This window comes from Poecilia mexicana, unplaced genomic scaffold (genome assembly GCF_051168715.1).
Source record: "Poecilia mexicana isolate PSO_F unplaced genomic scaffold, ASM5116871v1 scaffold_21, whole genome shotgun sequence".
Taxonomy (NCBI): Eukaryota; Metazoa; Chordata; class Actinopteri; order Cyprinodontiformes; family Poeciliidae; genus Poecilia; species Poecilia mexicana.
In genome coordinates this window covers 16251304-16264977 of record NW_028263390.1, presented here as the reverse complement: position 1 = coordinate 16264977, position 13674 = coordinate 16251304, and the positions used below count along the sequence as shown (strand labels likewise).

General features: G+C 36.9%; 1 protein-coding gene across 1 annotated transcript; it reads right to left on the bottom strand.

Moving 5' to 3' along the window:
- Positions 1 to 11297: 11297 nt before the first annotated feature.
- Positions 11298 to 13470, bottom strand: LOC106924027 (cysteine-rich venom protein TEL1-like). The gene is given in 6 exon segments (XM_014997500.2): positions 11298 to 11457; positions 11608 to 11690; positions 11794 to 11888; positions 11996 to 12138; positions 12987 to 13077; positions 13365 to 13470. Coding segments are annotated over 6 exon segments (435 nt in total). The 5' UTR covers positions 13377 to 13470; the 3' UTR covers positions 11298 to 11446.
- Between the last annotated feature and the right edge of the window lie 204 nt (positions 13471 to 13674).

Genomic DNA, 13674 nt, shown 5'->3' with positions numbered 1-13674 from the left:
TTTTCAGTGTTTTCTAGGAATAAGTTGGCGGTTGGATCAAAGCAGGAACATGATTTTTTTCTGAGAAAAAGTTGTGTATTTTCTCAGAAAAACATGCTCTCTGAGGCTTGCAAATTGAGACCAACTTCACACATTAATGACTACAACAAAGAAGTTTTTTATCAGCCAAAATCAGTCTAATCTTTCTTCTCTGTGAAGTTCACATTCCAGAAAAGCCATTAGACAATTTATCTCCCCTCATTCACTACCTTGTCGTAAAGCACATATTTGAGGGGAATAAACAAGCCATCAGGCTCAATGTGTTCCTTTTGTCTTAGATTCCCACATGCCGTTATGCAACATGTGCTGGACCAGGGTCTCCATTGCTAATGCAAACCTTCCTATGAATATTATTATTGTTTTGTAAGTATTCATCCAGCCTAACCTTTAATGCTGCTTTTAAAAGCACTTTGCAAATTTTAAATATGTGGATTTACTAAAAACCACATATTAGGAATCACAATATCTGCATATAACTGATAATCCAGTCAGTTTTTCATAATTTTGGAAGTAATAAATGCTTATTTCTGATTTAGGCTTGAATTTAGATATGCTTTAGCCGAAGCTATTAGCAACAAGTCGTTGCTTATAACAGAATGTATTCCGACATAAAAGTCTGTTAAAGGATGTAAATAACTTAACAATCAAAGCTTCTTTCACAACAATGCAATTAAGTGTGGAACGTCATACAGCCCAGTATTTCTATGCAATATTTACCCTTTAAATACTCCTGTGGAAGTACTATAAGTATGTTGTAGGTACCCTGTAAAATGCCTGTGAGTCAATCAGGCAGTTCAGACTCATGTTTTTATTAAAACCAGGTGTTAATAGAAACCACATCTCAATTTTAAAGTCCTTACTCTGGCTCTCTGTAGCTCACAAAATAGATTTTTAAACACTGTTGTTAGTTTATAAATCGCTGAATGACTTAGAGCCAAAGTACATTTAAAGACCTGCTGTTGCTGTATCAGATCTTCTGGTTCTGGTCTGCATTCAGCTTCTATGCACCACAAATCTGGAACAAACTTACAGAAAACTGCAAAACACCTGAAACACTGAGTTCCTTTAAATAAAGGCTAAAACCCCACCTGTTTAGAGTTAACTTTGATTAACTGGAACATTGATCAACATATCTGTGTTGATTTTGCTGATTTTGATTGTAGGATTTGACAAAATGTAACGTAATCGGTGACTGTATGATGTTTTATGGTGTAAAGCACTTTGACCTGCATTATTGCTAAAATATAATATACAAATAAACTTGACTTGACTTAAGTACTTGCTGTTACCCTTATATGTATTCTGTGGCAATGTGGACACCCCTATGCTGTATGTTCCCCAAAGCTACCCCACCGGCACTTCACGATTTGAAGAACCTTCTCTACAGCTGGTAAAAACCCAGCACTCCTCTTGAGGTTTGCTGGATTCTTTCTGAGGAACATCAGACTTCTCATTGTCTGAACTACCACTCCTTATAGAAATATATATGTTGCTGATTAAAAGCAGGCGATCGGTTGGTGGCGCAGACACAATCCAGATATTTCCGAGCGAAAACTGTAAAGCAATCCATCTTTTGTTGTGGGGGTTTCAAGTAGCTTTCCTGAAAAACGCTGCAGCAGTTAAATAATGTCTTCAGTAATCTAGATATAGTTCTAGATAATGCTAATGTATGTGCTAAAGAAAGCATCTGTAAAACAACAAGTGTTGAGTGAAATTTTATCCGTAAGTATATATTGTGATGATTGAGAGGCAGGAAGATCAGGCGTTGATGCTCCTTCTGTCTTTCTCCGCGCTGTTCTCCCTCCACACCCATCGTTTCCTGTGGCTGGGGCTGAAGGGAACAGTTGCACCCTGATAAGCTCACTCAGAGAGAAGCCATACATGCTGCCTAATCAGCGGCCTGGACGCTTTCAGTCAACAACAATCACGCGCTCTCATCACGTTTATGCCGATGTCTGTTTTTCTGATGCTTAAGTGCGGTAAAATTCTTCCATATATGGTGTCCCTAATGTGCCATGGCAACAATGGGATCCATATGATGATTTCCAGCTCTTTGCAGAACATTCAGATGAGAAGAAAAGTAGCTCTCTCGTCCGAATGGTCAGTTTTCTGTTTTCATAAACGCTCTGAAATCATCTGGAGATGGGGGTTGAATGTTTAGCAGGTGTGTGATCGTTTAGATCGTTTCACTGTGGGACGTGCAACAGGCATCAGTCAGAACCATCTGCATATAGTGGAACCCCATGGGACCAGAGGGAAAACTGGAAAATGTGCAGAGAAGCTCAAGTTATGTGCAAGACTTGCTGTTTGGTACCAGATGGCGACCTAGAGTATTTAGGAAAGTAAAAGACTGTTACGCTAACCTTTTTAATTTTTTTGATTGGTGTTGCTTAGAGTACTTTTAAGAAAAATTCAAAAAAATACATGAAATTATTAGAAATTATTGTATTGAAGACAAGAAACATGTTGAAAGGACACAAAAGTACAAAAAGCAATAATCAGTTTAGTTTTTTCTGTTATTAAGAAAACTAAATACACAAGAAGGAATCTCACCTCATCCATTCTGCAGAAAACATCAAAAAAACAAAGATAGAACGAAAAACAACAACAGATTTTTAAAAAGGACCAAGAAATAAAATATTAACACTTGATTTGCAGTCAACATTCTTTTGGTGAGAGTTGCAACATGAGATCACTCTGGATGGACTTACATAGAAATGTAAATACTATGGCAAGCCTCGAGTTGATAACCCATTTTATTTGTCCAATTGTTTTCTTAAAATTCATCAAATTATTCTTTAAATATACATCTGCTCTTCTTTGTTTTCATCATATTTATTTTGAGATACATGCACAATATAATTTATTAAATAAAATCTCACGCAGGTGTTGACCTCCAACAACAACGCAGTGCAAAACAATTCAGATTCACTTCAAAGACTCAAAAAAAAATCATGATTTTCCTCCTATCCTTTCACTATTGAACATTATTGACCCATTTTCTAAGCCCAGTTTAATTTTCTCTTTCCTTCAATTTTAAAAGTCACGTACAAGTAAACAAACATTTCTAGATTAAAATATTTTTATGGGTTTTTTTTTAACCTCTTGGAAGATTTTAGTCCTATGGAAGCCCTAAAATGCAAAAATTTATAATTTCACCTCTATGTATAGGTGACTGATTTTTGTTGAGGTAACTGTGTCATGGAGGCTACAAATGACAAAACTTGAGGCATCACAAAATGCATGAATCTCTAATAATGTATGTATTCTTATTTGAAATGTAGATTTTTGTATTTCTGGACTTTTTTGACCATTTTCCTGTTGTTTAATTGTAAAAAGTAAACATCTGATTAAGAATCCCCAAACCTTTTCAAGGCTCAGAGTTTGCAGACACATCGTAAACTGTCTATTTTAGGAAGCACTTGCAGTAGAGCAGCTGCACAGAGAGGTGGCGGCGGCAGAGGGAGGGAGGAGGTTTGGTTGCTTTGCAGTGCCGTGGGACTGCTTTGTTTGCTCACATGCAGAGATAAATGGTTGCTTTACTTTCTTGTTTCCTCAATTATGAAGATAAGACAAGGAGCTTCTGATCCCAAGCCAGAATGACATAGCTCTATACATTTTTCATCCTAGAATTTCTTCTGCTCTACTTGAAGTCTTAAAGACACAGATACATTTTTTTTCTGAAAAAGCCAGAATAATTAGAAGCCTTTTGAGAATAATTTATGCTCTAAAAGAGAAAAACAGGCTAATTACTAGATATATGTCTCCTACTTGAAATAAAATTCTACAATAATATACATAGGAAGGAAAACTTCAGCAGCCTGTTGCTGGCTTTAAACACAGAGCCTTCCTGCATTGATGCTGTAATTGCTTTACTATCTTGGTCTTCTTTAAATGACGTCTAATTGAGGGGCTTCGCCGCACCCTTTCCTCAAGCGGCTCCAATGAGCAATCAACCTGCAGCTCTATCTCTGTATCTTAATAAAAACTTAAATGATTGGACCACAACCCAGGACTTCCTTTAGACATAGGAAGAGCCAAAGAGGCGTAGGAAGGAGGGGGGGTGTCAGAAGCAGCATCCGACAAAACATCCTGATTCAGCTGATGCAGGGAGGAGGGAGTGGGAATGGGGAAGGTTTCAGAGCACAGGATGTAAGGAGAATGTCTTTTTTTAATGTTGAGGGATGATGGAAAAGTTTAAGAAAGAGGGATGGAATAAAGGAGAAACCGACTTGTCACGCAAACAGCAGAGAGGACAAGGAAGCTGCAAAAAGCCGTGTTCACTGTGTGCAGTGATTAATGTGATGTTGGAGTTAAACCTACTCTGTTCAAAACATCCATTCTGCAGAAGTGGACTTCAGCCAGCAGAAACAAAGATATGTCAAGCTTCTGTCAGCAGTAAAGTACATTTCCTTTGATTAGTAGCAATTTCCTGATTAAATTAAACTCTTTGTGGTAGCCAAGAAAGGGGATATATGTTAATACCATGACTATTTATGCATTTAGATGTTTTCTAGGCCAAGCACAAGGACGACTTCTGCATTTTCTGAAGCAATTTGCGTGTGGTTGCATAAAATGTGGATTCTAGTTAAAGGTCACCTGTTGGCTTGGTGATAACAGCCAATTATTTTAAGCTATGATTTGAAAGGTTAAATGAAAGGCTGGGTTGTGAGATTCTCTGGAAAAATGAGGCTTAGAAGATTGCATTCATCATTGACTTTGCTTAATTGAATAGACTGGAAAACGTTGAGGTTGATTTGTTTCGGTGTGATTCATGCAGCCCATTTTCTTCTGATTTGTGGTTTCACATGTAAAAGTGATTTGTTTTGCAGCAAATCTGCTGTGGTTTTGAATACATTTTTCAATATAATGTATTCAAATTATTCTTAAATTCTAGTCATCCATCATCTTCAAAAGAAATAAATATTTGAAATCAGATAGTTTTATTATACACATAAAGCTTTTTATACACATCAGCTTAATGTGTATATAAAGACAAATAACCCTTTCTCTTACTGTCTGACTTTAAATGAGACTAGATATTTTGAATTACGAAAGTTATTTCTATTTCTTGAAGGGTAATGAAAGAAAGACGATTTTGTTTTAGAGATATTTTTTACTCTCATTAAATTTAAAACATTTCCTTTATGTTTAGGGGAACTGGCACCTAAATCATATAATTGTTTGGGTATTCTTTCACACTTTTCTAAAAATAGTTTTGTCAACAACCGCTTCTGACTGATTTCTTTATATTTTCTAACAGTATCACAATGGCTCGGGGAGTATGAGGCGTTATGCATGCAAAGGTGCAACTCTAATTATCTCTAACGTTCAAAAGCTTGAAAAGCCTCTTCATTGGTTCATCCTCAGTCAGCTGCCTTGTGATTGGCTGCCTCTAATTAAAATAAGAAACACCTGTTTCTTTTTCAAACGCGTATTCGCAGCTAAGAAGTTCAATCTGAAAACTACATAATTTAATAAAGCATGTGAAAAATGCACAATAGAGCAAAAACGCACACACACACACAAAAAAATCAAATTAAATCAACAGAATAAATGAGGTTTTGATCAGATTCCAGGAGAACTTATTCCCCTAAAACAACAGAGGAATTAAATTATCTTTTCAGTTAGATTTTATTTTTAACCCAACATCACTTAGCAAATGCAATCAAAATGTTCAAATTATTTCTAAAACTCAGAGCAGTACAGCGTTTCACAACAATATAAAGGGATAATTAAAAAAAAAACAATTTAAAATAGAATACGTGCATCTGTAGAAAACACAAGAAATACTCCACATGCCTGCAGTAGGATCCACGCTGAGAGGTTGGGCTGGTTGTGCCACTGCTGTAAATTTATATTTCAAAATGAAGCTTCACAACAACTTGTTTACCAAGCCAGTTTCCCCTGTTATTTATGACAAGACTATTCAGTCTGCAGCAGACATTTCTAATTATGTAGCCAAAATTACTACATGTGAAACTCTTCTCCCTTTCTCTATCAATTATTCTCCCACTAAAGGTCCATCCTGTCTAAAAAAAAAAAAAAAAAAAAAAAAAAAATACAGTCCCATTGCAAAAACATTCAAAGTCCTTCATAACTTTTTTCAAAATGTCACATAGTAAGACAAAACTGCTGTATTTTAGTAGGATTCTGCATAGACTCACATAATGTAACAGATAGTTGTGAACTGTAGGGAAAAAATGTTATTTACCAACTAATATTGATGGTGGTGGCAGCATTATGCTTTGTTAGCAAAGACAGGAAACCCTTAGAGTTGATGGAAATGTCAATGAAGCCAAATATTGGGAGGAAAACCTTTTAGAAGTTGCAAAAAATCTGGGATGGAGGTTCACTATGTAGCAGGGCAGGATAAATGTCAGGATTTGAAAATGTATCTTCTCAAATAGTCTCCATCCAATCTGATTGAACTGTTCTGTAAAGAACAACCGGAAGCGATTTCAATCTCTACACAAGCAAATCTGAGGATTGATACACATCTCAAACCTCTTACAGCCTTAATTTTTGTTTTATTTGTCAAAATGTTTAAGGCCGTGTATTATTTTGCTTCCGGTTCAGAAAATATGCATGGCTTTGAGTTGTGTTAAACTTTTTTAACAAGAATGTTAAAAAAGCAGCAGCTGGGATGAAATGGCTAATTTAGGATATTTTTTTTAAGTCAAACACTCAAACATGCTTATATTATGCTGATCAGTTTGAATTAGTTTTACTTGTTTTATTGCTGAAAGCTGTTTTTCCTGACTGTGCTATTTTTCCACATTAATAAACTGGAATTAAAACCGTAACAGGTTTAAGCTTGGACTGAATTAGATTTTGATATAACTGTATTGAACTGTTTTATTTTCTGTTTCCTACTTTTGCATAAAATATATTTCCTGCTTTTAACAGACGATGTACCAGAGAGTAGTTTATCTTAAAACTACTGAAGAGGTTGCACATTTATTAGAATCCTGTTTGTGAAATAACTTTGGATTTAACTGAGCTGCACATTTTGCATCCCTTGCAAAAACAATCATGTTTGAAACTACTTGTGAACTCGAGGTGAACTCTTTAGATGAAAGGGATGAAATTGATTTACATTTTGATGGGGAAATCAAGGCCTGAACTTCTGTCCGTGAAGACTTCACCTATTGAATATTATGTCAGAGATTTCCTGAAGCAGGAATGTGTTTGCCGTCTGCTGAAATAATGAGCTGTAAATGACTGACCCTTGCATGACCACCACCATTCCTGAGTGGAGTGCATAGATTTGGTTGCTGCGTCTGCTAATGGCAAACAGATTTACCAAGATGAGAGGGAGGAATTTTCACTCCATCTTTTGCGCAAATGTCAACTATTGCAAATGTCTGCGTCAGATTACCGGGGCAGCAGAGATAAGCACTTGTAAAGACCCCTGGGTCTTGTTTATTATTAGGGCGAGAGTGGGAAATGGTGTTCGGCGAGCGGCAAGGAAAACAGACGATCTGGAAAAACTAATGCGTTGCTCTCATGCAACATTTGTCAGGCTATTACGCCTCCCCCGCGAGATAGCACTCTGGGATGTATAAGTTGTTGGTGCTATTTTCCCAGATATCAATTTTCAATAGAGTCATGCAAAAATCTGTGTGAGGAAATGTGGAGAACGAAAACTGAGGCACAAAAGTCAAGCTTTTAAAAACAAAAATGGCTCTGAGAATGTAACTGCACTAATCTCTCATGATGGTTCAGTTAGCATTACCTTATTGCTCCGTACTTTAATGTCATTCTTCTATGTTTTTCTAACATTATATATTGCATAAAATGAAAAAAGCTAAATTACAAAAGGAGTTATTTATTTAAGATGTATTATGTAGCATGTTTATTTAGTGTGTAAGAGCTTCAGGACTTCCTGAAGTAAATTAATAAAAATATCAACATGAAATTCAGTATCCAACACATTAATTAGTATTAAAAGTCTATATACGTCATAGTTTTTCACTGCATACTGGAGAACTGGCTGTTTAGAGCATGGGATCACTCACAACTAAAAAAAAAACAAAACAGAATGAATATGTTATCACTACCACAGAGAGCAGCTTAGCATAATCCATAACCCTACTGACTATTAGGAGATGTAGATCTATAAAAGTTTGGAAAAATCTATGTGAAGTTTTGTGTATAAACTTGGATAGTTTTCCTTGTTTTTTGTGTGCTAATCAATGTTTTCCCATATGTTGTGTTTCGTCCCCACCCTTTAACCATTTCCTCATTGGCTCCATCCCTAACTGTTTGTTTAATGTACATTTGTTTGAGGTCCGCACTGATTTAGACAAGCCATCAAGCCGACTGCGGCTTAGAAAAAGAAAAACGCCCGTCGCCCCCGATGGATGACGTGAACCAGCATCCTGAGAGAGTCCAGTCTCTGGCCAGCGGTTGAACTCAAACCCATCACATCAGCTCACTTAAAACAACAACCTCAGTGTCACAAAAATTAATTTTAGGAAGCGTTGGGAGCACAAAGGCCCCATAACGTCTACCCGATCCATTGGTTATAAGATTTTCAAGACAATATAGGGAAGTAAGAGCTTGCTGTAGCACCACAATACTGAGAGTAAAAAAACCTCAGGCTTGCAAATGCTACAGTCTCCCTTCCTTGAAATCTTTATCAGTGATTGCCATCTTCCATTCCATCGGCATGTGACAGACGGGATCTGCGTTGTTGCAAGCTGTGGTTCAGATGTTCCCTGGTTTTGTGTTGGAAGCTCAAGAGGCGAGCTGAGTGGCGTGTTACCAAGTTTTATTCTGCTGCTCCTACAAACCTTCATTGAAAGGAAGGAAACTGTGTGATCGCAGCACACAGAGGCCTTTTTGATTGCTTCTCCAGAAGGAACTCTCTTCATACAGGTGATCAGGTGTGAAACATGACAACTGAAACCTGGGGTGGTGGGTCCTGTTAGGAAAATTATGAAAGTTTTTCATCCTGTTTCAACCCTGTCGTGTGTCTTTTGCATCCTCTAGCTATTTTTTTCCTTGGATTGTTCTGTAATTAGCTCCATGCATCTTTGCATCAACTCTGACGCTGGTGAAGATAATTATCACCACAGCGTGACGCTTCTGCCACCATGCTTTACTGTGTGCATGGTAATAAAGTTTATTGCTTGTAAGTCAAAAGACTATTTAGGTTCTCTCATTTTGAATACTTAAATATTCAAATCTTGGGAAGTTGCTTTGTAATCTCACCCTACTTTTAAATTTGTCCTGTGTGCTGGTTTCTCTTTGTTTGTTTACTTTTCTCTAACAAACCACTGAAGCCTTCAGAGAACAGTTTGATTTATAACTGAGGAAAAATTAGACACAGACAGACGTCATCTCATAACTGCAGGATTTTTAACAACAAATAAATTTTGTGCATTTTATTTATGGGTTTCTAAGTAAAAACAAATGCACAGAACAACTTTTCTTTATTTTTGATTAATTACATAAAATCCCAATAAAATGCATTGAAGTTTGTTCATAAAAGATGTAGAAAAATTCTAAAAAAAAAAAAAATTCTATTATTGCTGTTATTGTTAATCTTGTTTTCTATAAATAATTTTTAACACTTTGATAACTTTTTGTTTTTGTGTTATGCTGCTGTTACACCTGAAATTCCCTTTTGTCATAGAACAAAGGCTGATTTTATTTTTTTTCTATTCTTATTCCTGTCATTTTAGAAAAAGCTTTTATCATCTTTTAGTAGCAACAAGCTCTAACTTTGACGGTCAGTTTCATGTAATATCACACCAGAAGTAATCTGAGCTGAACACGTTCATCATTTAGATTTTGCTGCATTGAGGCCTGAAATGTTTGGCGTGTTCCATCGAGACGCAGCTCTTTTTCTTTTGGCTTCCTTTTTCCGGTCCGAGGGGACGGTGATGTAGCGAGATAGCAGCATAGACTAAATTAACTGTCTTCAGTCTGGGCATGCTGATGTAACTGATCTGTCTGTGTCTTCCTGCCTGTGGAAATGCCTTTTTAGAGCGACCACCAACTTATTATCCTTCTTTTTGTTTGCTTCCATCTATTTTTTTTTGCTTCTATCTTTCTTAAAATTATTTGATATAACTAGTCTGCTTAGTATCTAGATCCCCTTGCTTGCAGTAGAGCTCCATCTTTACATTTAACTTGGCTTAACTTCAAAAACCTCAAAAATAAGCCACTATTTGCTGCAGGAATTAAATAGGTAACAGTTATGAAAACCAAAATATTGAATAACGTGTCATTATTTTTTTTTTTTTGCAATTTTAAACAAAAACAGCAGAAAAAACAGTTTGGGACGCCTAGCTGACGCCAGTCTCATAAACATTTTCTGGCTCTGGGACTAACTGTTGAGGCTTGCTGCTGCACATGATAAGCCCCACAGGATGGCAAGACCAGCCTTATCGAGACCCACCAAAACCAGAGGACCTTTGCTATCGCCGGACCCGCTGGCAGACGAAAAACTCATCCCCCTTATCTTCACTCTGCTCCAACTCGGCCACTCGGTCCACTCCCAGCAGGTGCTGATCTCATTAAGGCAGAAACAGGAACTTTGCATAATGTTTGACTGTAATAGGTGAAAAGAGACTTTTTTTTTGGCAAGGATGGCGGTGCTGCAAAAACTCAGGGCAAGTGTTTATTTTAAATGGGAGACGTCTGTTATCGCATGGAAAGCGGGTTAATTTCAATACAATGGCGGTGAGTTTTACCATGTGGTAATAGGAAATGTAATGTTGAAGTTTGGATGGATTATTTCATGAATGAGAATGAAAACAATTAAAATGCGGAGAGGAAACTTGAGATTTGCTTGTTGCTGAAAGAGGCAAAAGAGTGGCATTGTTTCCAATGATTTAGTCAGTAAAATAATTCCCTCATTAATTAGATGTATTTGAATTAGAAGTTTTATTTTCCTCCATTTTTGAAGAGGATAGCTATTTATTTTACACATTTCGAAGTAACAAGTGGTCTCGATAACAGACCGTATCCAGCTTTGTTTATCTTTCCTCCCCACCTCTGTGAAATAACCCTGTCATATCTGCTGTCCTTCCTCTCTGTGAGTTTGCACCTCACAAATTGTCAAAGGATACCTGCCCCTGGAGGCTGTGTTTGTTCAAAGGGTGACTGTGCCAAAGCACATTTCCCCTTTGACCTTTGCTAATTACTGAGCAGCTCCAACAGGCAGGAGTTACGAACCAGACTCTTCTACTTCCGTCTGTAGCACAAAAGGTCTCACCTTTTATGCTGGGTTAATAACCAGCAGATTTATGCAGAGAGTGTCTTTATTGAAACTGATGGGTGAGTTAGAGTACATGTGACTTTACGATAATTTGATTGGTGCATCTGCAGGAGGCGGGAGAGGTGGCTGCAGGCCCACCGCTGCTGAGGCTTGGGACAGCTGCTTTGTTGGTCATTACAGTTTGGCTGCAAAATAAAAAAATTAAACTATAAATTCTGCATTTTCCAAAATATTTCTTGCTATCATGGTTAAAAAACAACAACAAACATATAGCACAAATAGTTTGCTACATATATACCTCCATAAATATCCTCAGCATATATTTTTGCACTTACTGCAGAGTTTGTTGTCACAGGCGCTGGGACAGTCACCGCAGGATGTTCCTGACTTGTAGGGATTAGTCAAATTGTAGTTTCCTCTGCAAAACAGGCAATTGATAAATATGATAATTTTAGCTTTTGCTCCGAGGTGAAACAGCATGCAATTTTGAAAAGGAGTCATCTGCATTGTAAAGTGCTTACGGTGGGCAGTAGTGGCAGACGTAGAAGTATTTGTATGTGGAGTTGGGGCAGTAGGCCATAGCGCAGCCAATATTTTTGGAGGTGGCCCAAACAACCTGTGCACAAAAAAAAAGGAGACGCTGTTCAGCACTGTGTTTTCAAAGTAAAGTGGCCCATTTGTGTGCAAACTAATCAGAATAGGAAACTATGAAGACAACCGCACCTGCGTATAGTGTCCCACCACTCCTCCGTTGATGGATCCGACTCCTTAGCGGAAGTTGGCCACCTCGTTGTACCAGGCCTGGATGGCGTTGGACCAGGAGTTCTTGAAGCTGGCCATGTAGAGATTCTCCCCACAGCCGCTGGCTGCCGCCAAACACAACATCATTTTTGCTCAATCCATGAACCACACTTTCTAATTTCCTGCTTCTACGTTAAATTATTATTGTCCAGAAAGTTTGTTTTGAAGAGATGTGGCTGTTATATCACAAGATCACATGAGTAAATATTTATGAGAGGGATAAAAAAAAGATGTCAAGATTTCTAAAACTGTAGTTATCCACTATGACGTTGATAAATGTTCTGATAAAAGAGTGCATGCTTAGACAAATTTACTATGTTTATTTTGGAAGAAAGGTCTTTAACGAACTAATCAAAGTTCTGATCAAACTGGAGTACAAGCATTTGCTTCATAGTTAATTTCTGTAATTACTGAAAATGCAAACTTAAGTTGTGTCTGAGTTACTATCATATATATTAGGATATATTTTTCTTAAGTTCAAAAGATTAAAGTTAAAGTTAAAGTTACATGAGTTCAATCAGGATTGCTCTGCTTCTGCTGTCCTACTCTAATCTTTTAGCTAGTTTGCTTATTTATGGTGACTCTCCAAACAAGGCAGATCTCTTTTTGAACATGGAAGCAAATCCTAATGTTATACAGAGAATATTAATATTAAGTCTAGGTGCTTCTGTAAAAAAATGAAAGAAAAAAAGCACTATTATTGCCATTGATCAATGCTGAAACCTTATATTTCCTGTATTTCTCTATATTTATGTATCTATGTCATCTTTTAAAATGTTCTCAAAAGAAATATGGACTCATAAGACATGTAAACATATGCCTTGAATGTCTTAAATTAAATATTCTTTACATATTTTACACATGTGCAAGTCTTGCATGTAAACAGAGATGTCTGCTGCCACGATGAGCTTACTGCTGATGACTCTGGAGCTTGCAGGGCTGTGTTTCATGGAGCAGGTTGCTGCCCATTTCTCAGCATTGGTTGCAGCCTCTTTGTTCCAGCTCTGCAGAAAAGGCAGAAATAAAACCTAAACAGGTACACAAAACTTCTCCAGCAACATTTAGATGACCAGGTCTTCCTAGTTTTTTATTTTTTTTTGTATTGCAGTGAAAACATTTTATATTTAAAACTGAGAGCAATGTCATTCATTCATTACAAATTCTTCAAAGGGAGAATTTGTTGTCTTCCTGTGTGGGGAAATGATTAAACCAGAAATCCTCAAAGACTTAGATGGCAATATCAGCAGCAATAAGTTCCTAATCATTTTCTTTTCTGTTTCATTTGTTTTACCATTTTCATCATGTTGCTGGCAGTAGGTTGGACACCTCTCCTCAGAGTATTATGCTTGTTCACGATCTCAGTCTGCTCCGTTGAAGTCGTGCGTGTGATGCCTAAATAAAAATATATATATATATATATATATATATATATATATATATGTGTGTAAAAGCAAAAAAGAGCTTTTACATATAGCAGAATTTCAAATAATACAACTTTATAAATTGCAGTAAGTACTCACCCTCTGTCTGGTGTAATTTTTAGAAACAAGGGAGGAAAAAATTATTATTCCTTGCAAGATTAATGCTTTAAAATGCTAATA